This window comes from Diabrotica virgifera, chromosome 2 (genome assembly GCF_917563875.1).
Source record: "Diabrotica virgifera virgifera chromosome 2, PGI_DIABVI_V3a".
NCBI classification, from domain to species: domain Eukaryota; kingdom Metazoa; phylum Arthropoda; class Insecta; order Coleoptera; family Chrysomelidae; genus Diabrotica; species Diabrotica virgifera.
Genome location: NC_065444.1, coordinates 78,244,682 through 78,268,963, shown reverse-complemented (window position 1 = coordinate 78,268,963; position 24,282 = coordinate 78,244,682). Strand labels below are relative to the sequence as shown.

Below are 24,282 nucleotides of genomic sequence, written 5' to 3'. Positions count from 1 at the left end.
AATTTACCTAATGAATGTGCACTGGAAATCCAATCATCGTATTCTTCATCAAATTCTACGCGTATTTGATTTCACAAGTTTAGGGGCCGGTTGTTCGAACGCTAATCAAAAATGATCATTATCAAATATTTAATTACTGTCACAACTGTCAATATCAACTTTGTTTGGGTTACTGAAAATATAATTATGGATTACAATTATGAAATTAATTAATCAATTATGTTAATAATTGTTATGTTAATTGATTAGCTAATCTCATAATTATAATCAATTATGTTTTCAGCAACCCAATCAAAGTTGACATTGACAGTTGGTGACAGTAATTAAATATTTGATAGTGATCATTGTTGATTAGCGTTCGAACAACCGGCCCTATGTCTACCTTTGCAAATAAGAGGTGGGGGTGAGTGGGAACCTTCTTATGAAAAAATGGCTGTAAGTCCGGTTCTGCTAAATCGAATTTTGCATATTTGGTCTTGTTGAAAACAGCTCTTTTTCGTCAATATAATTGTTTTATTGTCGAAATAGCCTAATAAGTAATATACAAGCTAGGAGGCATTATTAAGTATTTTCGGAAATATGGTTTTCTTTGGAAAATATTAAATACAAGTATGTATGCATTTTAAATCCTGTATTACAAAATTAGATCAGATAAGCAACAGAATAGCGAAAACCGCATGTCGATTAGTGATGTAACGAATGTCACTTTTTGAACATTCGCGAATACGAATGCGAATGCGAATATCTGCTACCGACATTCGCGAATGCGGATGCGAATGCGAATATTCAGTTTTTTTTTATTTGTTTCTATTTTTGTAATGTTTCCTAAATTTATAATGAGAAGTTAATTGATATTTAGTGTAAATCAATCTGAATCTTAAGCTTTATTACATAATACCAAATAATAAAAAAAGTGAAGGCTGATAATGTGATTATACAAGGTTAAGTTCTATCTATCTATTGCCCTTCTTTTGTCCAAAGTTGAACGTAGACCTCGACCTCCCCCTTATATTTCCACTCTTCTCGGTTCAGTGCTAATGCTGTCGATCTGGTCCCTGCGTATCTTTTTAGGTAATTCGACCATCTCGTCTGTGGTCTGCCCCTTCCTCTTTTGTAGTCCCAAGGTTTCCAGTGAGTTATCGCTTCATTCCATCTTCCGTCTCTTTGTCTACTGTTGTGTCCTGTCCTGCATATTTCCATTTGAGAGTACTACCTTTTCTTAATAAAAAAAGATGAGAAGTGAATAGATTTTGATTTTATTAACCTAATATTATCTTCAAATTATTTTTTTTCTGGTTTTCATATTCGCAAAACATTCGCACAAATTTCGCGAATGCGGATGCGAATGCGAATATGCAAAGACATGCGAATATTCGCGAATGCGAATACGAATATTCGTTACATCACTAATGTCGATACCTTTTTTCTATTTCGAGATATATTAAGAAACGTGTATATTTTAAACAACTGTGTTAATGTCACCGGTAAACGAAGTTAAGGAAAAGTAAAAAATGAATAACCATTTTCAATTTCGTTGCAAAACGAAAATATACCCGCATCGTATTCTAGTCCAATCAGAGAGTGCAGCAAGCACCTCTACCGGTTTCGAAACTTATTAGTATCTCATCAGGAGGCACATATGCTGCTCTCTCTGATCCAACCAAAACCAACCCCGGCGTGCAGTCACGAATTGCAACGAACGAAATGGCATAGATGCCGTAGCAAAAGACTAAGTTTTCAATCTAATGGCATGCAAAACAACATAATGTTACTCCACATCCCACCAGACTGAAAACAATGGGAACCTTCTCTGGTTACACCTCCAAGGCTTCTACAATTTGCAAGCCATAACGGATGCTGAGACTAAGTAAGATGAGGGAATTTTACAATTTATAATTCACGTCCCATCTGCTCAGCGCGGTAAAGGTCCAACGAAATTGAAAATGGTTATTCATTTTTTATTTACATGTTTACTCTGATTTAAGTACGAAGGGAACCATTCTCGTTCAAATTGTTCAAATTCAATACTCATAACTTCCACTAACAGCGCTGGCGAAAACTGTCATATCCCCTCTACTCATCGGCTCACAGTGAATAGAAAAGTCCTAGGTGCCAAATACATATTATACGGAATGTTTAGATGCGTCCCACTTGGCTATCTAAGCGACTTGAGAATGATATTCGAAGTGGAAAGTGAAAAGTTAAAATAAACGTATTTTCAACTGAAAAGTGTGGTGTATTCCTATTAAAGATAGTAAAAAAACATTTTTTTTAAATAGTGATTGACATACAATTTTTGTTCCTATGTAGTACACGTATTAGAAAGAAATGGAGAGCTGAAAAAGGCCGTGAGAAACCCACCAATATGCCAAGAGTACCACTAATTTTTTTTGCATTGCCTGAAAGAAATTGTTTAATTGATATACAATATAAACCTGTTAATGTTAATACCATCTCGATATGTTTTGAGCAGTGGAAACAAAAAAGAAATGCAAGGTGCTAGTGAATTTTGTTTGTTTGTTTTCTGGCCTTGGATTTGAACATTTAGCCACGTAATTAGATACAGTTATCACTAGTTTAGGAGAGTAATTGTGTATTAAGTAATTGTCTTGTAACTTAGTAAAGTCGACTTCATTGTCTTTACATCATCATCATCAATGACACTACAACTCTTCGTGAGTCTTTGCCGCGTTAGTATTGCCTTCCATGTTTGTCGGTCCTGTGCCACTAATTCCCATTGTCGCACTCCCATTTTCTCTAGATCTTCTTTGACTGCATCTTTCCACCATTTTCTAGGCAGCCCTACAGACCTTCTTCCATCTGGCCTTTCCCAGAACACATTGTTTATGAGGCGATTGTCGTTACTGCCCATGTGAGTCTATTGGCCTTTATATATCTGACTAGATTTTCTTTTCCGAATAGAGACTCTAGAAAGACTCGTTATTGTATCTGCGCCTCCATTCGTTTGTCACTCTGTCTCTGCAAGGGCCATATATCATTCGAAGTATTTTACGGTCCCACACCAGCAATTTATTTACTTCTCTTTTTGTTAGCGTCCATGTCTCGCTTCCATACGCAACTGCTGGTCGTATTATGGTCTTATACAGGGTGTTTCATTAATAATTGTCCATATAGTAACTGGAGAAACCTTAGCACAAAATACGAGGATTTAACCTAAAACACTTAAATAAAATGTGGTTTCTTACTGAGTTACAGGGTGTTTTATCTAAAAATTTAAAAACTATTTTTGCTCAGCATTTTAAAACTGTTCTACGTATCTTTTTCATACTTGGCAGAAAGTGCGACTACTATACACCCTACTAAATTATGATAAACAAAGCTAAATTATGATAAATTATGATAAGCTACTACCAGAGGGGTACGACAGGGGATAGTGAATGGTTGACTCTTCTCAAATTCTACGCCACTGGAGGAATTACTATTTTAGTGCCATCTTTAGATTCTCCAATACTTTCTACGTAAATAATATACTCTTCGTTGGTAGCGATAAAGTTATTAGTTTTCGAGATATTTGAAGTTAAATATGAAACAGCACAGTTATTTTGATTAATTTATGACATGATATGATTAAAATTTAAAAATTATTTGTACTCAGTACTTTAAAACTATTTGGCCTATCCTTATCATACTTGGCAGAAAGTGTAGGCACTGTACACCCTACTAAATTAAGATAAATAAACGTTTCTAGCTACTACCAGAGGCGTACGACAGGGGATAGTGGCTGGTTGACCCTTACCAAATTCTACGCAACTGACGAAATTGCTATTTTAGTGTAATTTTTTGATTTTCCAATACTTTTTATGTAAATAATATACTCTTCATTCGTAACGATAAAATGATTAGTTTTCGAGATATTTGAAATTAAAAATGAAGCTACACAATACATTAATCAAAATAACCGTGTCGTTTCATTTTTAACTTCAAAGATCTCGAAAACTAATGACTTTATCGTTACGAATGAAGAGTATATTATTTTCATATAAAGTATTGGAGAATCCAAAAATTGAACTATAATAGCAATTTCGCCAGTGGCGTAGAATTTATGAAGGGTCAACCATTCACTTTCCCCCGTCGTACGTCTCTGGTAATAGCCAGAAACGTTTGTTTAACGTAATTTAGTAGTTTGTACAGTAGTTATACTTTCTGCTAAGTATGAAAAGGATACGTCGAATAGTTTTAAAATGCTGAGCAAAAATAGTTTTTAAATTTTTAGATAAAACACCCTGTAACTCAGTAAGGAATCACATTTTATTTAAGTGTTTTAGGTTAAATCTTCGTATTTTGTGCTAAGGTTTCTCCAGTTACTATATGGACAATTATTAATGAAACACCCTGTATATCTGGATTTTTGCACCTCGTGAAAGAAGTTTTGACTTCATTAGATGTTGCATTAAAAAGAAAGATCTGCTTCCTGCCATTATTCTCGTTTCAACTTCTCGCTCTAATTTGTTGTCATTTGTGATTGTTGCTCCTAGATATTTAAATTCTTTAACCACTTCGAAGTTGTGATCGTTTATAGTAATGTTTGGCCTTATTCGCCGTCGTTCTTGTTTTGAGACGACCATGTATTTTGTTTTGTCTTCATTTATTTTTAGACCGATGTTTAATGCAGCTTCTTCAAAGCTCGAGAAAATATCCTTAATTTCTAATGTTGATTGTGCTACTGCGTCTACGCCATGGGCGAAGGCGGGTATGACTTTTGGTCATCTGGTTTGATTTTGTGATATATTTTCCGCATGACATATTCTAAGGCCAGGTTAAACAACAATGGGGACAACGGATCTCCCTGTCTCAGTCCTCCAGAATTTACGCAGAAAGCATGTGATATTTTCCCCCTATTCTAACTTGTGCAAAGGAGTTACTTATACGCATTTGTGTTACCGCAGCTAGTTTCTTGGGTACGCCGAGCTCGATCATTGCCTTCCATAATGTTGCACGATTAATTGAATCATATAAGCCTATTTGAAGTCTATAAAGATCTGATGCACGTCCTTCATTGTCTTTACAAAGAGACACTTATTGTATCCGAACATCAACAGTCCCTCAGATGAGTAGCGATTCCACAAGGATAGAAATAATTTTAATTTATTAAATTTTTAACAAAGAAAAATTTCCTACCCGGATGGAATTCGAACTCACAACCTTTCGGTCCAAAGGTAGGATCTCTTACCACTGGAGCCAAAGAGGTGTGCTAGCGAATTAAGTACCAAAATAAATTTTAATCAGAAATGCCAACTTACGCACAATCAACGGCTGCCTTCATTGCGTGCGATGATGGATTTGCATACTGGAATACTCTCGTTAAACTTGATCTAAGAGTGTAATAGTTATCTATCGTCTTTTGTGCAGCTTCAATATCAAACTTGGTGGTGAAGATGAAGAATTCGATCATTTTGTCGCCTGAAACATTTAAGAAAAACATCAGAATAAAATTATTTAAAAAACTTATATTATGTTTTATTATTGCATCCAACATTATGTTAAACAGTAGAGGGCTTAGTGAATCTCCTTGCCTGATTCCTGTGTTTGCTTCTATGGGTTCTGTTATTATTCCATTGACTTTCATTTCTATTTTATTTCTTACATATATTATGTTTTCTATCAGTTTTATGATATCCAAAGGTAAATTTTTGTCATATAGTAGGTGTATCACATCTTTTTTGTATTCTATCAAACGCTTTCTCTAGCTCTATGAAACAGAAAAAGGCTGGCTTGTTGTATTCTAATGATTTCTCCGCTATTTGCCTTATCACAAAAACTGTATCATTACATGATCTTCCACTTCTAAATCCTTGTTGTCTATCCGATATATTTATGCACGCCATTATTTTCTTTATCAGTATTTTTGCGTCAGTATATGTCTTCATCAACAATAATAAAACAAGTGAAGAAAAAAAGAGGGTGCAAAATGGGCAATAGAGAGATAAAAATACTCTGTTACGCTGATGACACCGTGTTAGTAGCAGAGTGCGAAGACGACCTACAAAGATTACTGCAGGAATTCAACATTAACGCAAAAGAAATGAATATGAAAATATCAGCCCAAAAAACCAAAAGCTTAGTAATAGCCAAAGAACCAATAAGATGCAAATTAGAGTTAGACAATCAAATTATTGATGATGATTTCTAATCTTTGATAGGGGTGGCGTAAGAACAAGAAGAAGAATAAAATTATACAACAAGTAATGACTTTCAAATACCTAGGAATTAATCTATCAGCTGACAACAATATCGAAGAAGAGGTAACAAATAAGTAAAGCCAGTAGAACGACCGGATGCCTAAACGACACAATTTGGAAAAACAAACACCAAAGAGCGGAAACAAAGGCCCGAATATAAAGTTAGTTATTAGGCCAGTTATGAATACCTACTTCCAACACCACCCACGAAGACTCTACACTTGGAAATCCCCGGGCGACAGAACAAGAAATCAGATAGATTTCATAATGATCAATTCAAGGTGGAAGTCCTCAGTTACTAACGCAAAAACTTATCCAGGTGCAGATTGTGGAAGCGACCACCAACTCCTTGTAGCTTTATTCCGAATACGTTTTAGAAACAAACACAAGCCCACTCCTAGAACTCCCGGGTTTACAGAGACTGAACTTTTAACTTTCAAAGAAAGAATAAACTCAGTGTTAACTGGGACAAGTACTACCCCATAGATGATATCGAGACTTTCTGGGGAGGTTTTAAAAGAGATATGCTAGATACAGCTAAGCAAAGTCGCCAACCTATAAAAAACAACAGTCGTAAACCATGGATCAGTGACCAAACATGGAAAATTATAGAACAAAGAAGGCAACTTAAAGTTGGCAGTTTTGATTTAAACGATTATCGAAGCTTATCAAGAGAAATCCAAACAAATATCCGGAAAGATAAGGACAAATATGTGTCTAACATTTGCCAGGAAGTAGAAATCCACTTACATCGAAATGAAACAAGAGATCTCTTTCAGAAAGTAAAGTTACTGGCTCGGGAATTCAAACCCAGAAATTACGCTACAGAGGATGAGACAGGCAATATGGTAAGCGATATGGATACGGTTCTGGAGATTTGGAGGAAATACTGCACAGAACTTTATAAAGCTGAAACCTCTAACATTAATCATATAACAGTACTGCAAGTCTCAACAACAACCCTAGAACCAGATATTCTAAGGTCTGAAGTCGATAAAGCCATAAAACACCTTAAAAGAAATAAATCACCTGGTTGCGCTGACATCACGGCAGAACTTTTACAGAACATGGGTGAACATGGCCTCCAATTAATGTGGAGACTGTGCAATCATGTATGGAGAATCGGCAAATGGCCCAGTGATTGGTGTACCGTACTATTTACTCCCATTCATAAGAAAGGCGTAACCACAAAATGTAGTAACTACCGAACCATCTCACTGATTTCACACCCAAGTAAAATTCTGTTGAGAATCATCAAGTGTCGCATGCAGACAAACCTGGATAGACAAATACCACAAGAACAGGCAGGCTTTGTGAAGGGTAAAGGCACAAGGGAGCAAATCCTTAATATGCGACAACTCATTGAGAAAGCACGAGAATTCAAAATTCCGATGATCATCTGCTTTCTGGATTATCAGAAGGCATTTGACTGTGTAGACTGGACAGTTTTGTGGAAAGTTCTACATGAGATGGGGGTTCCTGATCATCTGTCAGCTCTGGTGAAAAGCCTATATGAGAACAGTGAAACCAGAATAAGAATTGAAAACCATAAGTCCGATCCTTTTAAAATAGGTAGAGGAGTCCGACAAGGATGTATTCTATCTCCAAGTCTTTTTAATTTCTATGGGGAATATATAATGAGAAAAGCACTCGACAAACGGAATGGCGGTATTTCTATCACAGGAAAGAAGATCTCAAATCTTCGATATGCAGATGATACAACATTATTAACTGCATCCGAAGAAGAAATGTCCAGCCTGCTGCAGTAGTGGAAGCCGAAAGCAATAGATGTGGTCTCAAGATCAATAAACAAAAAACAAAAATTATGATAGTAGATTATTCAAATTCACTTCAGACAACAGGAGCCTTAGACCAGTTTGAAGTGGTTAACGAGTTCAATTATCTAGGATTCTACATCAGTAATACAGGATCTTGTGAAACAGAAATACGTAGGAGAATAGGCATGGCCAAAAACGCTATGAGTCGATTATCGAAAATCTGAAAAGATCGCTCCTTGTCGAAGAACACCAAAATAAGATTAGTACGTGCCTTAATTTTTCCCATATTTAATTACGGATCCGAAACATGGACCATGAAATCGGACGACAGAAAAAGGATTGACGCCTTTGAAATGTGGTGTTGGAGAAGAATGCTTCGGATCTCATGGACGGAACACAGAACAAATCACTCAATCCTCCAAGAGCTTAATATTCAGACTCGACTTTCCTCTATTTGCCTCTCCATCGTCTTATAATTTTTCGGCCATATTGCAAGAAGAAGTGATGATAATCTTGAGAGACTTATAATTTCGGGAAACGTTGAAGGGCGCAGAAGTAGAGGTCGCTCACCTACTCGATGGATGGATCAAGTACAGAAAGCCAGTGGAAAAACATTCCCTGAATCCATGAGGGAAGCTCAGGAGAGAAGCCGATGGAAAGAGATAGTTGCTCGTATTATAGGGAATCGCGACACTCAGCAATGAGGAAACGACTGAGGAGGAGGACTTACACGGCCGAAACAAGACCAGATACAAGTAAAACACAAAGACATTTGGAGACCAACGAAATGAAGATTTTAAGAAGGATTTCTGGAAAAGGACTACAGGACAGGGTAAGACGTAAGGAAATCAAATGCATATGTGGGGTAGAAAATATAAATACTTGGGTAAAGAACAGAAAAGAAGAGTGGAATCAACATATAAGCAGGATATCTGAATCAAGGATGGTAAGAATAGCCAGGGATAAGTCATCGTTAGGCAGAAGTATAGGACGCCCAAGGATAATATGGAATGATAATTTATAGACAGAATGAAGGGCACCGTTGAAGAAAAACAGGCAATACTGCCTATATAAAAGAAAAATAAAAAGAGGAAGAAGAAAAAACGCATATACCTAAAGTAAATTTGAACTATGTATATTCCGTTTGGAGAAATTTGGGAACATAAAGGAATCTTTCTTTTGGGCTATCGCATAGTCTGCTTAGCAGATAATTTTAATTATTTCATTATTCCCCATTTTGCATCGCCTTCCCTTATTGACGCTCTTTACGACTTAATCCAGGATTAGATTGAATAGCATAGGGTTTAGTAAATCTCTCTGTCTTACGCCATTGTATGTATCTGTAGGTTCCATAAGTTGTCCACCTATTCTGACTTTCATATTACTGTTTTGATAGACGTTTTCAATTGTTTTTATAATATCCAGCGTGAACCTGCAGATTTTCAACATTTATCGGTCTGGTATAATCTGCAGTTTTATTTTTATGATATATATATATATATATATATATATATATATATATATATATATATATATATATATATATATATATATATATATATATATATATATATATATATATATATATGTGTCTATTTTCATCCGGATTTTGCACAATACTGGCTTATGGTCGCTTCTTAACTCTGCCTATGTTAATGCCCTTTCATCCAAAATTTGGAAATGGAGTAGCTCTCTATTTGAAAGAATATAGTCGATCAGAGATATTTGTCCTCTGGTATTTTCAAAAGTATAATACAGTGGCGGCTGGTGGGGTAAAATTTTGGGTAGGCCAAGCCAGCAAATCACATATATATAGCTATGTATAATAATACATAATATGCAAATATAAATTTATTTTTATGTATAATAGTGTAGGTGTAGGAAACAGCGGTTGAACCTCGCAAAATGGACACAAGTCCGGTTTTTTTTTCTGGTATATCAAGGGGTGTCGTTATGCAACTAATTTTTTCTTAAACAATTTCGCCCCGGAACCCCCCTTTTCATCCCTTTAAAGGGGGTAATTTGTGGTTTTTGCGAAACGTAGCCCTTCCTGTACGTTTTGCAAAAAAATTACTTAATAGTAAAATGAAGAGGACTATATTTCCTACTATTTATTTTCCGACAGCATATGTCTATCACCCACCGTTTAGCGGGGGTGGCACCCCAACGTTGACAAATTTTTAAAAAAGATGTTTTAAAAAAATATTTTTCTCTAACTGTAATGAAACTTAAGAAGAAACCCTGCGGCAATTAATCACAAATAAGTGGCTGATTTTTTAATATAGGTTTCATTTAAGGGCAATTGCAAATTTTTTAATTACAGGGTGTTACATTTTAAAAAACCCCTTTTTATACCATTTGAACTGCCTATGCTAGAGTAAAAAAAAACTTTCAGCGATTATCCATGTACTAGTGTTATTTACAAATTTGTATAATGCACCCCCATATTTTCCCCGGAACCACCCAAAAAAAAGGAGAATTAATTAAGAAAATAATAAAAAATTGATTTTGGGCCACCACTGTGGTTTTAGGGTGCAAAGAAAATAAAATATGCATAAGTCATAATGTGGATCAGACAGTGTGTTCTTTTATTTTCCATAAGTACGTTATCCATAAAATGAATAGGTGACGAAAAAAAAAAAACAAAAACTGGAGCACGCCAAAGCATTTCTGAGGTTTGCGGCGCCGTTTGCTGTGCCGTAACGGTTGCTGATACGAAAAAAATGCATAGGACCTTATTTGTTGAGAAAATAGTGGTCTTTAATTCTGTATAAGTTTGTTTTAAAAAAATGCTTAGGTAATAAGAAAAAGGGGTTTTTTAAAATGTAACACCCCGTAATTAAAAAATGGGCAATTCCCCTTAAATGAAACCTATACCAAAAAATCAGCCACTTATTTGTGATTAATTTCCCTAGGGTTTCTTCTTAATTTTCATTACAGTTAGGGAAACATAATTTTTTTAAGTATCTTTTTTAAAAATTTGTCAACTTTGGGGCGCCACCCCCGCTAAACGGTGGGTGATAGACATATGCTGTCAGGAGATAAATGGTAGGAAATATAGTCCCCTTCATTTTACTATAAAGTAAATTTTTTGCAAAACGTACAGGAAGGGCTACGTTTCGCAAAAACCCCAAATTATCCCCTTTAAAGGGATGAAATGGGGGTTCCGCGGCGAAATTTTTTAAGAAAAAGTTAGCCTCACAATAAGCTCCCCTTGATATACCAGAAATAAAATAAAACCGGACTTGTGTCCATTTTGCGAGGTTCAACCTCTATTTCCCACACTATAAAAATACTTAGAAGGTAACTGTAACAGATTTACATTTAATTATATTTTAAAAACTAAATCAAATTATGAACTAAAATATACAAATAGTTTACATATTTTATTATTTATAGAGCAGGTTTATTCTTCTCTCTTTGCTTTGTGCAAATTTGTCAGTTACAATTCGATAATTCTGTTATCGGCAACGAGGCCCGGCGAAGTGTAAAGTGAGCGAAGGCCAGTTTGAATCGGGCCTATACACCAGGCATAACACGACAATATAAAAATCGTTGTCCGGCAAGCTACTTCACTTCGAACGCTTTTTGTACGGAGATCTTATGTGAGCGGAGTCAGCCAGCTCCGAGCGGGCCTATGATATTTAAAATACGATTCGATGCTTTCTGTGAATGTGGTAATAAGAAAGTTGTCTTAACAGACGCTAATGTATTGAGTGATTTAGTACATTTAAAAGTTATTTACATGCTTTAACATAATTTTTGAATATGTCTTTTTCTATTTCAAAGCTCTTAAAATTATTGGGTAGGCCCGGCCTATCCTGCCTACCCCCAAAAGCCGCCACTGGTATAATAGAGTTTTAGGCAATTATTTAGATATCACAAGATTTATTGTTATTGATATATAAATATTTAACATGTTATAAGCAAGGCCCCCGCTGCAATATGTGCAAAGTGTGCAGTGCACACGGGCACCAGAACCCGGGGTCAAAAATTGCAAAAAGGCAAAGAAACAAAAAAAAAACAAAAAAATAATTTTAAAATAAAAGTTGAGAAATTAAATAGGATTCAGTTTAAACACACACGAAATTTTATTAGTATATCATCCAGCTACTGCCGATTCCCATTTGCCAGAACATGTCAGAAGTCAGGCATTTTAATTTATTTTATTATGCTTTTATTCTGTTTGTTTCATTTTTATATTTTAGCCTACTAATAATAGTCCATTTACTCACGGTTTTTGTTGTAAATTTTAAAGAACCGCTTATATTGACATAAAATTTGTCATACACATAGCTAACTAGAAAAGAAGTGATACCTACTGTGCCGATGTGTGCTTTTACTCTGGGGGTAAAAGGAATATTCTCAGGGGAATACGCCCGGAATACCTGGGGGTATTCTCGGGGGTGAGAAAATAGTCGTTCAGTCGTTCAAAATAAGTCCAGAATTGGATAAACTGACTAATTCTAAGCAACTTTTGTTGTAGAGATTTTCACTAAGTCAATTCTTTTCGAGTTATTTGCGAGTATGTTCATTTTTCAATAAAAAAAAACCGTTTTTAGAGGGGTTTTCGCAATTAAAAACTAATTATTTTATCGAAAAAATACTCTTACCAAAAATATAGCTTACAAGAAAGTGAAAAAAATAATTTATATAATAATATGAAGTCTGCAAAACCCAGTAGAAAGCAGAGTTGTAGCTAATGAAAAGTTGGTTCTTATTCGTCAAATTCCAAATCGAATATTTCAACGTGAAATAACCAAAAAATAAGCACTTTTCGGGGAAAACTCATTACAACTTCTTTAAAATGTTTAAGGAAAGCTTTATTTATATGATCTGTAAGTTTCATCGGTTTAAAGTGCTCATTTTTGAAAAAATTTGGTTTTAAAGTAATTTTTTTCCAATGTTGAAAAAATTTCTTTTTCCAAATAAGTTTAAAATTAATTAGAGATACCAAAAATCTCAAGCAGTAAAAAATGTAGATTTTGCTTTTCTGGATATTTTGGATGTTTTGTTGTCCTGTAAGACAAAAATTGAAAGATATGGCAGTTCAAATTTTGCATACACTCATGATTACTGACTTGTTCAGCCCTTTCGCCTTTTAACTACAACCTTTTCAAAAATAAACACTCTGAACTGATGAAACTTCAGATCATATAAACAATACATAAGTAAAGTAACTTGTGATGAAGCGGTAACGATTAATTTCGTTTGGAATGCTAATTAGGGGGTGATTTTCATGATTTATTTACCAAAAAAAGGGACCAACAATATTTTTAACTTACTTATTTTTGATGTTAAAAAAATATAGCTTCTTTTAAACACTTAAAAGCTGTAATGAGTTTTCCTGATAAGTGCTTGATTTTTTGGTTATTTTACTTTGAAATATTTGATTTGTAATTTGACGAATAAGGACCTCCTTTTCATCATCTACAACTCTGCTTCTACTGGGTCTACAGACTTCATAGGTACTTACACCATTTTTTTTTCACTTTTTTATAAGCTATATTTTTTGATAAAATACTTACTTTTTGAGTTATTTGCGAAAATCCGTCTAAAAACTTGTTGAAAAATGAACACAAATTGACTCGCAAATAACTTGAAAACTATTGAAAAGTATTGACAGAGAAAAATCTTTATAGAAGAGAAGTTACTTAAAATTAGTCATTTTATCCAATTCCGGACTTTTTTGAACGTATGTTTTTTCACCCCCGAGAAGCGGTCAAACTCACATTCTAAAGTTCAGTTTGCTGGTTTATTTCAAGCACCTACCTACCTTCAAAAAATAAATAAAAAAAACGTGATCCAAAATGCCTTTCTTGCACACAGGCGCCAGTACCTCTTACGGGGGCCCTGGTTATAAGTACTAAAAGTTCTAAAAATAAGGCTGCGATTGGGGTTGAATTAAAATAGGCCATAAGAAAGAAATCGATAAAAGGAATCTTGTCTGATTAGCCTTTATTTTTGGAAGTTGACATTATTTTTAAATAGTTTAAGATAACCTCAATGTGCCACGATTAAAATTAATTTTTATCAGTTTGTCGACAAGAAATACTGAACACAAAGAATCTGAAAGGAAGTAAACTCTATATTGAAAATATAACACAACCCAACAAACATTGTAATACAACAAATATTTAGACATAGTTTTTACTTCTTCAGCACCGAAATGGCTGTTGAGTTGTGTAATTAACAGAAATGCAAGATTTGGCAAATGGTAAATTATCGTATATAATATCATAAGAGAGAAAACTTTGCCGGTAATATTTTCGACTGGTATGAAAGTTTGTTGCCTGGAAATTTTAGCGAATTAAATTTTGACAGTTAAATCACGAGGCATCAGTCGAGTCATTTTGTCAAAATTTCATAAGCGAAAATTGCCAAAAGGCAACAAACTTGATTAAAACCAGAAGAAAATTTTCCCGTAAATAATTTTTGCTCGAATGATATTTGACAAGACTATTTCACGAGACAATTAATGCACCATATAAACGAAAAATAATCTTTATTTATTTGTTAACAATATTAAAGGTACAAGTATTATAAGCTATAGTAGTTTGCCCATTATTTTCTACCAAAGCATGATTTTGTGTATTATTGACCTGTAGCATTTGGGAACTCGAAGGTCCAGCTTCATTTGTTGTTCTGAGATTTTCGATCAACTTCTGATGGTGACTAGAATCCAGCTGCAGATATGGTTTTAGAGAGCTTGCATTTGAGTGACCCGTTAATTTAATTAATTCCTGTTCAGAAACACCTTGCTTGAACAAGGCTGACACAGCTGAAGATCGATGAGAATGGTTTGTTATTTTATGTTTTTTTGTGTCTATTCCAATTTTTTCAGCTGACATTTTTGTCCACTTAGATACGGTGTTGATTCCAAGTGGACAGTTTTTGCACCAAGATCCATCCTTCCAGTTGGGGCGAACGGTAAGAAAGAGTCTGTCTGATAAAATCTTTGGTCACCTTTTTTCCATTAATTTCAAAAATAATCTAACTGCTTGCCAAACTTTTCGAACCGCCTTGGTTAGTTTTGGAAAAAATGCTGTTGTATTCAATTCGGTCCGTAAATTCTTCCATAACATCAAATTCCTTCTGGAAAAAGTGAATCTTGCAGTTTACGGCCTCATTGCCTCTCCAAGCAAGTTAAAATTAGCAAAGGTGGAAAAACTTTTTTTTTGTGCTCAATCGGGGGTTTCTTCGTCGTAGCTTTGGATGATTTTTAATAGTTCTTCGTTGGATAATGCTTTTGAACTGAGTTTTATTTTTTCTTGAACACTCTGTCTCCGCTTGGTATCTCAGGCCAATCTTGCACAATTGAAAGATATATCTGTGAAAGAGTCGATTTTTATGCCGTACTCCGTAAAATATTTTTCTTGTACCATTTTTGCTGTAGTCCACATTGACTTTACAGACGACTCTTTATAGTCTTCGCCATTGCCTTTTTTCATGTTCAAGGCATAATCCTCGAGAATTTTTACTAGTTCCGTTATGGTAGTACATCTTTCAAGCGTAAAATTTCTCACCCGTAGGAACTCCGAAGATTGGGTCCAAATAGAGCTTCTGGACCTCTGCGTATTCAATGAGACATTTTCCGAAACCAACATTTTGATTTCTTCACCTGACTGGCATCCAAATCTTGATTTTTCGTCTGGATTCAATATATCTGTCCAAAATTAATTACGCCTCAATGACGTTTGTCAAACTGACAACAATAGAATTATCAGACACCTTCGTGATGGATCCGTCATAATTTTTTTAATATCACAAGAGAGAAAATTTTGCCGGCAATATTTTCGACTGGTATGAAAGTTTGTTGCCTGGCAATTTTCGCAAATTAAATTTTGACTTAAATCACGAGACGTCAGTCGAGTGATTTTGTCAAAATTTCATAAGCGAAAATTACCAAAAGGCAACGAACTTGAATGAAACCAGGAAAAAATTTTGCCGGAAATAATTTTCTCTCGAATGATATTCGACAAGACTATTTCACGAGACAATTAATGCACCATATCAACGAAATATAATCTTTATTTATTTGTTATTACCATACACTTTCGTGACGGATCTGTCATAATTTTGTCGATGAGATTTCACGTCGTTAAGGAGTTTTGTCAGTAGGAAACAAAGCGTTGCTATGCCGTTTTATCAGTTAAAAACAGTCTAGTGAAATAGTCGCTGAGAAATCACGGACAGGAAGGAGTTTTGTTAGTAGGAAACGTGGCGTACCTATGACCTTTTATCAGTTAAAAATAGTCGATAGTTAAATAGCCGATTAAACATCACGATAAAGGGAAATTCACAACAGTAAAATATTCAAACAGTTAACTTTTGTCTGGGCATCATTTTAAAACGACTTATTGAGCCAATGTGGTCTACACCTCAATTATTTTTGGAAAACTTAAAAATGATATCGCGAAGATCTTTGTCAACAAGGACAAAAAATAGGAATTATTTAAATGTATTTTAGGCGACTGATTCGTTTCTTTCAGTCAAAAAATTGCATGTAAAATTTATTTTTCCTGTTCGTGACCTAAGACAAACATTTCTGTTTTTTAATATGGATTTTTCTGAACATTTCCTGGGACAGTCTAACAAGACCCGACCTAATAGAAGACATGAAAACCCTAGATATCGCAATGAAACTTATAGTACGGGAGCCTTGGATGCTAAATTTGCAGTTGCTAAAGCGTCATGGGGACCTATTGGGTTGTGAAGATTAGGTCCTAAAACCAAAAAAATTAATTTAAGTTTTCCATTTTAGTGGGGATTTTCCATTTTTGATTTAATTTTCCATTTCCAAAAATTGTTTTTTCCGATTATAATGCCTATCCATAGTTCGAAAAAATGTCTGGAATAAAAGTTACTTATTTATTACGTAAAGAATCCAAATCTGCAATAAAAATGTTAGTTCCTATTTAAGATTTTAAAGTTATTTTCGGCGGGGTCAAGTTTGGTGTCATTCGATAGATTTTTGAAATAAGTATATTGAACACGTATTTTTTAGTTTTTCGATCTGATGTTCATTTCGCAAAATATCGCGGGATTCCTATTTAAAATTTTAAAGTTACCCCCCACTCCCTCCGTAAGGGGTCGTGTTTGGTATCGTTCGATAGATTAAAAAAAATATTGAACAAGTATTTTTCAGTTTTTCGATATGATGTTCATTTTGCAAAATATTCGCTTTTTTGTGAAACTTTGTGACTCGCCCATTTCCTTACGAACCGCTCAAATCGTCAGATTTTTAAATATACACTGTTCTTCATGTACTTAACTTACCTTGTCTGACGTTTTCGAGTTTTTCTATGGATAGATTTTTTACGGACTGTTCCCAACGCACGCCCCTGTATTAAGAGCCTATAATATGGTAGGGTTACATTTACAGGGTACAAGGTTGCTCTCCATGTGCTTTTCTGACGTGCCCGAGTAACGGCAAAATATCTCAAACAAAATCTCCTCTTGGGCTCGCCTATCATTACAAATCTTACGAAAATATAGAAATAGCAACTGGATTACGACAGGGTGACTCTCTATTAACGTCACTTAATGTCGCTATAGAAGGAACAAAGAGCTACAGAAATAAAAGGTACAATTATAACATCGACGTCGCAATTTGTGGCGTATGATGACGACATAGCATTGGTTAGCAGAAACCTATAGACCTTAGAGTTTAAAGAGTTTAAAGGAAGAATTTGCTATGTTGTGCAAGAAAACATCCAAAAGAGGTTTAGCAATGAATCAAAACAAAACAAAATACCTAATACAGGGTGAGTCATGAGGAACTGTACATACTCCTACCTCGTATAGAGGCTCCTATGGGGAATAACAAATGACCATTAAAAAGTGTCTGCTCCCCTTGTTTAATAATATACAGGGCGCGTTTCGCATTTTGACAGAAATTTATATTCGTCATAATTTTTGAACGGTCAGATCGATGTATCTCTTATTTTGGTCAATCGTTACACTATTACCACCTAATCAACTGATTTATTCAAACTAGAAAGAATCAGGTCCGGCTTTAAAAAATTAGTTCGTTTGGGTCTTAGAAAAAATTTCACCCTGTATACACTTTTTGAAAACTCTAATATGAATTTTAAAAATTAGACAAATAGGCAATTAAAATGACGTATTTATTTTTTCCCCACACGATTACTTAATTTTTTATAAAAAAATTAAATTTGACTATGAATTAAAAGTTTGATAAAGTAAACCATAGATTTAAAAAAATTAACTTTTATTAAAAAAATTAATTTTTTTTGAACAAATATTTAATTTATGTTATCACCCAATCAACTGATTTAATCAAACTAGAAAAAAATCAGGCCCGGATTTAAAAAATTATTTCGTTTTGGTCTTAGAAAAAATTTCACCCTGTATACGCTTTTTGAAAACTCTAATATGAATTTTAAAAATTAGACAAATAGGCAATTAAAATGGCATATTTATTTTTTCCCCACATGATTACTTAATTTTTTATAAAAAAATCAAATTTGACTATGAATAATAATTAAAAGTTTGGTAAAGTGAACCATAGATTTAACAAAAATTACTTTTATTACAAAAATTAATTTTTTTTAACAAATATTTAATTTATGTTACCACCCAATCAACTGATTTATTCATACTAGAAAAAAATCAGGCCCGGATTTAAAAAATAAGTTCGTTTAGGTCTTAGAAAAAATTTCACCATGTATACGCTTTTTGAAAACTCTAATATTAATTTTACAAATTAGACAAATAGGCAATTAAAATGGCATATTTATTTTTTCCCACACGATTACTTAATTTTTTGATAAAAAATCAAATTTGTCAAAATCGGAATTTTAACCTAAAAATGAAAAAAAAAGATGAAATCACGGTTTAACTCGATACAACGTTCCATTTAAATTTTTTTTCTGAAATTTTTACAGCACATATCTCTCACCATTGTGAAGACTATGACAATTGTTGTAGACTTTCAGTCTTCTTCTCGTAAAAGTTATGGATTTAAAAAAATAAAAGGTGCAGCTTCGTGAATTGCAAAGTTAAATCGCAAAAATTAAGTGAAAATTTTTTAAATTTATCTATTTGATCACGTCTATGTTAAACTATAGAGTCCAAAGAGAAGTGCTATGGGGAGTTTTATATCTAGACGTGTTATAAAAAAAAATGGTAAAACTTTTAATTTTAAGAAAAACGTTGTTTATTTTTTTTTTTATTTTTATGGACAAATTGCGATTTTGACAAATTTGATTTTTTAATAAAAAATTTAGTAATCGTGTGGGGAAAAAATAAATATGCCATTTTAATTGCTTATTTGTCTAATTTGTAAAATTCATATTAGAGTTTTCAAAAAGCGTATACAGGGTGAAATTTTTTCTAAGACCCAAACGAACTAATTTTTTAAAGCCGGACCTGATTTTTTGTAGTTTGAATAAATCAGTTAATTGGGTGGTACATAAATCAAATATTTGTTTAAAAAAATTAATTTTTGTAATAAAAGTTAATTTTTTTTAAATCTATGGTTCACTTTACCAAATTTTTAATTCATAGTCAAATTTGATTTTCTTATAAAAAATTAAGTAATCGTGTGGGGAAAAGATAAATATGTCATTTTAACTGCCTATTTGTCTAATTTGTAAAATTAATATTAGTTTTTATAAAGCGTATACAGGGTGAAATTTTTTCAAGACCCAAACGAACTAATTTTTTAAAGCCGGACCTGATTTTTTTCTAGTTTGAATAAATCAATTGATTAGGTGGTAATAGTGTAACGATTGGCCAAAATAAGAGACACATCGATCTGACATGACGGTTCAAAAATTATGACGAATATAAATTTCTGTCAAAATGCGAAACTCGCCGTGTATATTATTAAAAAATTGGAAGCAGACACTTTTTAATGGTCATTTGTTATTCCCCATAGGAGGGGCCTCTATACGAGGTAGGAGTATGTACAGTTCCTCATGACTCACCCTGTATACTCAAAAAACATTTAAGGGCGTAGGTGCAAAATTTCGGCTCCAGTGCTTTTTAAATGCATTCATTTTTTTCGAATCCTGAGAAAACCGTGACCCGTCAAAATAGCCCGGTCAAAACAGCCCCGTCAAAAAAGCCCCGTCAAAATAGCCCCAACACAAAATAGCCTCGACAAAATAGCCAGCAAACAAAATAGCCACGACAAAATAGATCGCTCACAAAATAGCCCCGGTCAAAACAGCCCCGGCTAAAACAGCTTCTTATAAACAATTACATAATTATTTATACAAGGTGTCCAAAAACTTTTTTTTAATTTAAATTAACTGACAAAAAGGAAGAATGTATTTAATTTATTTAATTTAAAATGCATTTTACTGTTGCCCGAAAACAGAAAAAAATGTTTATATCATAAATTAACATTGTTTTTTGCTTAACTTAAGTGTTCAAACTTCCAAAAGGCAGGAAAGGCAGGACTAGAGTTCTCTGAAAAGACAATTTTTATTTAATGTGGTTAATATAAACCTCTGAATAGAGGATAATTACCATTTCCAAACAAATGTATTTTTAAGGAATTATTTCATGATGAATTCTGAAGGGAGCTTTTTTTCGGGGCTATTTTGTCGGGGCTATTTTGTCGGCGGGCTATTATTCCGCGGCTATTTTGTCTGAAGGCTATTTTGTCGGAGCTATTTTGTGTGCGGGATATTATGTCGGGGCTATTTTGTCGGAGCTTTTTGACGGGGCTATTTTGACGGGGTACCTGAGAAAACTAATTAATATTTTTGAAAAATTTCAACGCAGAATGAAATATTACATTATTACTGAGGGCTGAAAGTCCCTTGGAATAAACACAAAGTTTTTTTGAATGAGATATTTGAAATTAAAAATCACACTAAATTTTCTCTTTTTTTTCATCCCTGTAACTTATTAAAACAAAAATTATAGAAGTTTTCAGGGACTTTTAGCTCTCGGTAATAACGTAATTTTTCATTCTGCGTTTAAATTGGAGCCGAAATTTTGAGCCTACCCCCTTAATGAGACAAGTTTAAATGTTGGTGAATATGAGTAGTACTGTCGCCAGGTGGGTACAACGGCCTCCTTTATTCAGATGGACTTACCCAAGTTTTTTATGTATTTTGACCCGTAGAACACGAATTTTTTGGGTAACAGTTGATCCGGATAAGATTGTTATGAACAAAGAACTTGAGCAATTACATAGCAGCGATTTCTCGCAAAACAAAACATTTTTTTTTGTATTTTTTGGGTCACTATAAGCAAAAAATTTTCTTACAAGTTTTTTCGTAGGATGCATAGTTTTCGAGATAAACGCGGTTGAACTTTAAAAAATCGAAAAATTGAAATCTTTGAACCCGAATAACTTTTGATTAAAAAGGAAAATAGCAATTCTGCTTATCGTATTTGTGTTTTATTTTTTAGTCAAATGTTATTCGGGTTTGAAAATTGCAATTTTTCGATTTTTTGAAAGTTCAACCGCGTTTATCTAGAAAACTATGCATCTTACGAAAAAACTTGTAAGAACATTTTTTGCTTAGAATGACCCAAAAAAATACAAAAAAATGTTTTGTTTTGCCCAAAATCGCTGGTATGTAATTCCTCAAGTTCTTTGTTTATAACAATCTTATCGACATCCGGATCAACTGTTACCCAAAAAATTCGTATTCTACGGGTCAAAATACATTAAAAAATTTGGGTTTAAGTCCATCTGAATAAAGGAGGCCGTTGTACCCCGTACCCCCCTGGCGACAAGATTGGTTTGAAAAGATAGAAACACTTTAAATATCTTGGGGTCTCAGTTAATGGAACTAATGATAGGCATAGCAATCAATGAAAGAATCTAGGCAGGAAACAGAACCTACTGGAAATACAATAACTTCCTCAAAGATAAGAGAATCCTAAACTGAAAATTTACAGAGCGGCAATTATACCAAATAATACTGAAGTCAGATTTATCAAGACTCAGATGGATGAGACATATAGAAAGGAGAAATCCAGAAGCAGTTATCAAGAAAATTACCAAATGGAGACCAATATCAGCAAACCACGGGGAAGACGCAAAACCAGATGGGAGAAACAGATAGTTGAGGACTAGACCTTAAGAAGATGGAAGTTAGAGAATGGGTAGCCATAAGCAGAAACAGGAACAAACGGTGAAAAATTGTAGAACATGCCAAGCACACAACCAATTGTAAAACCAAATGTTAATGACTGATTCCCCGCGAAAAATGAATCGGAAGAGCCCAAAGAGGGCGGAAATACCTAATATACCTAATATACATAGAGATGCATCAAGTCAAACTAGTTTGATTTTATTCAACAAACTTGACTTGACTTGAAAACCAAACTTTTTATTTGTAAAAAAGTTTGACTTGACTCGATTTCAATATCTTTAGGTTTGACTTGAAATCAAACTTCTTCAAACAGTTTGAAGTTTGAATATCATATTGCGCAACGTGTTTATTTCCAATTCTAATTGAGAGCGTACCGACTTTTGTTTTGACTTATTTGGATAGGTCTGAATCTGCTACTCCGCAAATTAGTTTGTAGTTCATATTATTAAGAAGTATATAGTATATGCTTGGCTTGTTTATTACGTTCGTTTTGAAGTGTGTGCCTTGTGAAATACTATCTGAACTTCAATATTTTTCGGCTCAGAATAAGTACCAGATCAAATTGAGTCTGATTTTTAAGGTATTCCCAGTGCAAAAATTAAGAGAAAAAGAAAAAATCTGCATACTTGTATTATGTAAAAATAAGGAACAGCGTTATAAAATGACAAATAGTGAACTAATTCTTTAAGACGACATTGCAAAGTCGCAAAAAAATTCGAAATACCTACTCTATCAAAAATATAATATTTTGTTGTTCCTTCATAAATTTTTGTTAAAAGGGCAGTTCAAGTATTAAGAAACGCAATTTTGAAGCTCTTATGCCATCTGTATCTTTTCATCTTTTGTTTAAAAGTAAGTTGAAAAGTTGGGAGATTGTGATTCCGTAGTTTTTTTTATTTAAGTTAAAAAACAATGTTACGTAACGCGCTGTTCGAACCCCCTCCGTACCCTATAACGCGCCGTAACGTTTTACATGCCCCCCTCCCCTAACTTGCGTTACGTAATAATTGAAAGCTCGCAAAATAGATTAAATTACACTTGATATGGTAAATAAATTATTTTTCAAACTCTTTCAAACTAGTTTGACAAACAGTTTGAATTTTCAAACCAGTACGATTGACCAGTTTGACTTGACTTGAATTATTTGTCAGAAGGATCGACTTGAGTTTGACTTGAAATTAAGTCAAACTCAAGACAAGTTCAAACATTCAAGTCAAACTTGTGTAACTCTAAATATACATGTTGATTCCCATTATTGAATGCTCGTTAACTTAAATACTATTGCAAAATATTTTTTAAGACAACAAAAATAAACTTACTTGGCACCTCTGGCAAATGAGGCTGTGACGCAACCCAACTTTTTATGCACTCTACACATTCTTCTAAATGTTCTTCGTTTTTGTCGAGCCCTTTTAGCAACGACAATTTCGTTTTTTTGTCGACAGCAAAGGGAAAGGAATTCATTTTTTTACGTGTGTACTTTCTAATGTCGTATCAGAACAACTATAAATTTTGATAGCTTTTTATCCAAAAAGGAAATGATTTTTCGATAAGGAAAAGATTTTATCAGTTATTTATTAAATAAGTTCGAATGTGTAGTAATATTTGCGTGGAAGTTGGTTGTAAGAGTATAAGGAGTTGTTAATAATTATAAATTAAAAAATATAGTTATAAATTAGAAATTAATAAATATATAGAAGAGGAAGATTAAGCTTCCAAATACCAAGTCAATTTTAAAACACCTAGTACTAGGTGGGGTGATAATTCGATTTTGTATCTTTAAACAAAATTATTGTTAAATTGATATAAAAAAATATGAAAAAAATATTTTTAAGAAACGCTTTTCTTTAGTTACGAGTGACTAAAATTAAACATAAAAAAAATCAACCAAAAAGCAAAAAATAAAAAAATCTAACTCATTCGTCAAAGAAAAGCGTGGCACGTCTTCATCGAATAAACGGTTTTCGCACCACGCTTTTCTTTAACGAATGTGTTAGATATTTTCAATTTTTTTTATTTTTTGATTTTTAGTTGATTTTTTTATAATATGTTTAATTTTAGTCACTCGTAACTAAAGAGAAGCGTTTCTTAAAAATATTTTTATCATATTTTTTTATTTTTTACTTTTTAGTCTTACATTTTTCAAACATTAAAATATATCGTCATGTTTATTAAAATATGTATAAAACATATGATGCACAAGCATGAAAAGTAGTC

General features: G+C 33.5%; 1 protein-coding gene across 1 annotated transcript in view; it reads right to left on the bottom strand.

Moving 5' to 3' along the window:
• Nucleotides 1-23,583, bottom strand: part of LOC126880119 (alpha-tocopherol transfer protein-like) — a 59,943-nt gene extending 36,360 nt beyond the window's left edge. The window contains exons 1-2 of the mRNA XM_050643818.1: nucleotides 23,385-23,583; nucleotides 5,262-5,421 (exon numbers count right to left, since the gene is read on the bottom strand). Of these exons, the coding sequence (XP_050499775.1) occupies nucleotides 5,262-5,421; nucleotides 23,385-23,529 (305 nt within the window). The 5' untranslated portion in view covers nucleotides 23,530-23,583. The remainder of the gene's footprint in view (nucleotides 1-5,261; nucleotides 5,422-23,384) is intronic.
• Nucleotides 23,584-24,282: the final 699 nt, after the last annotated feature.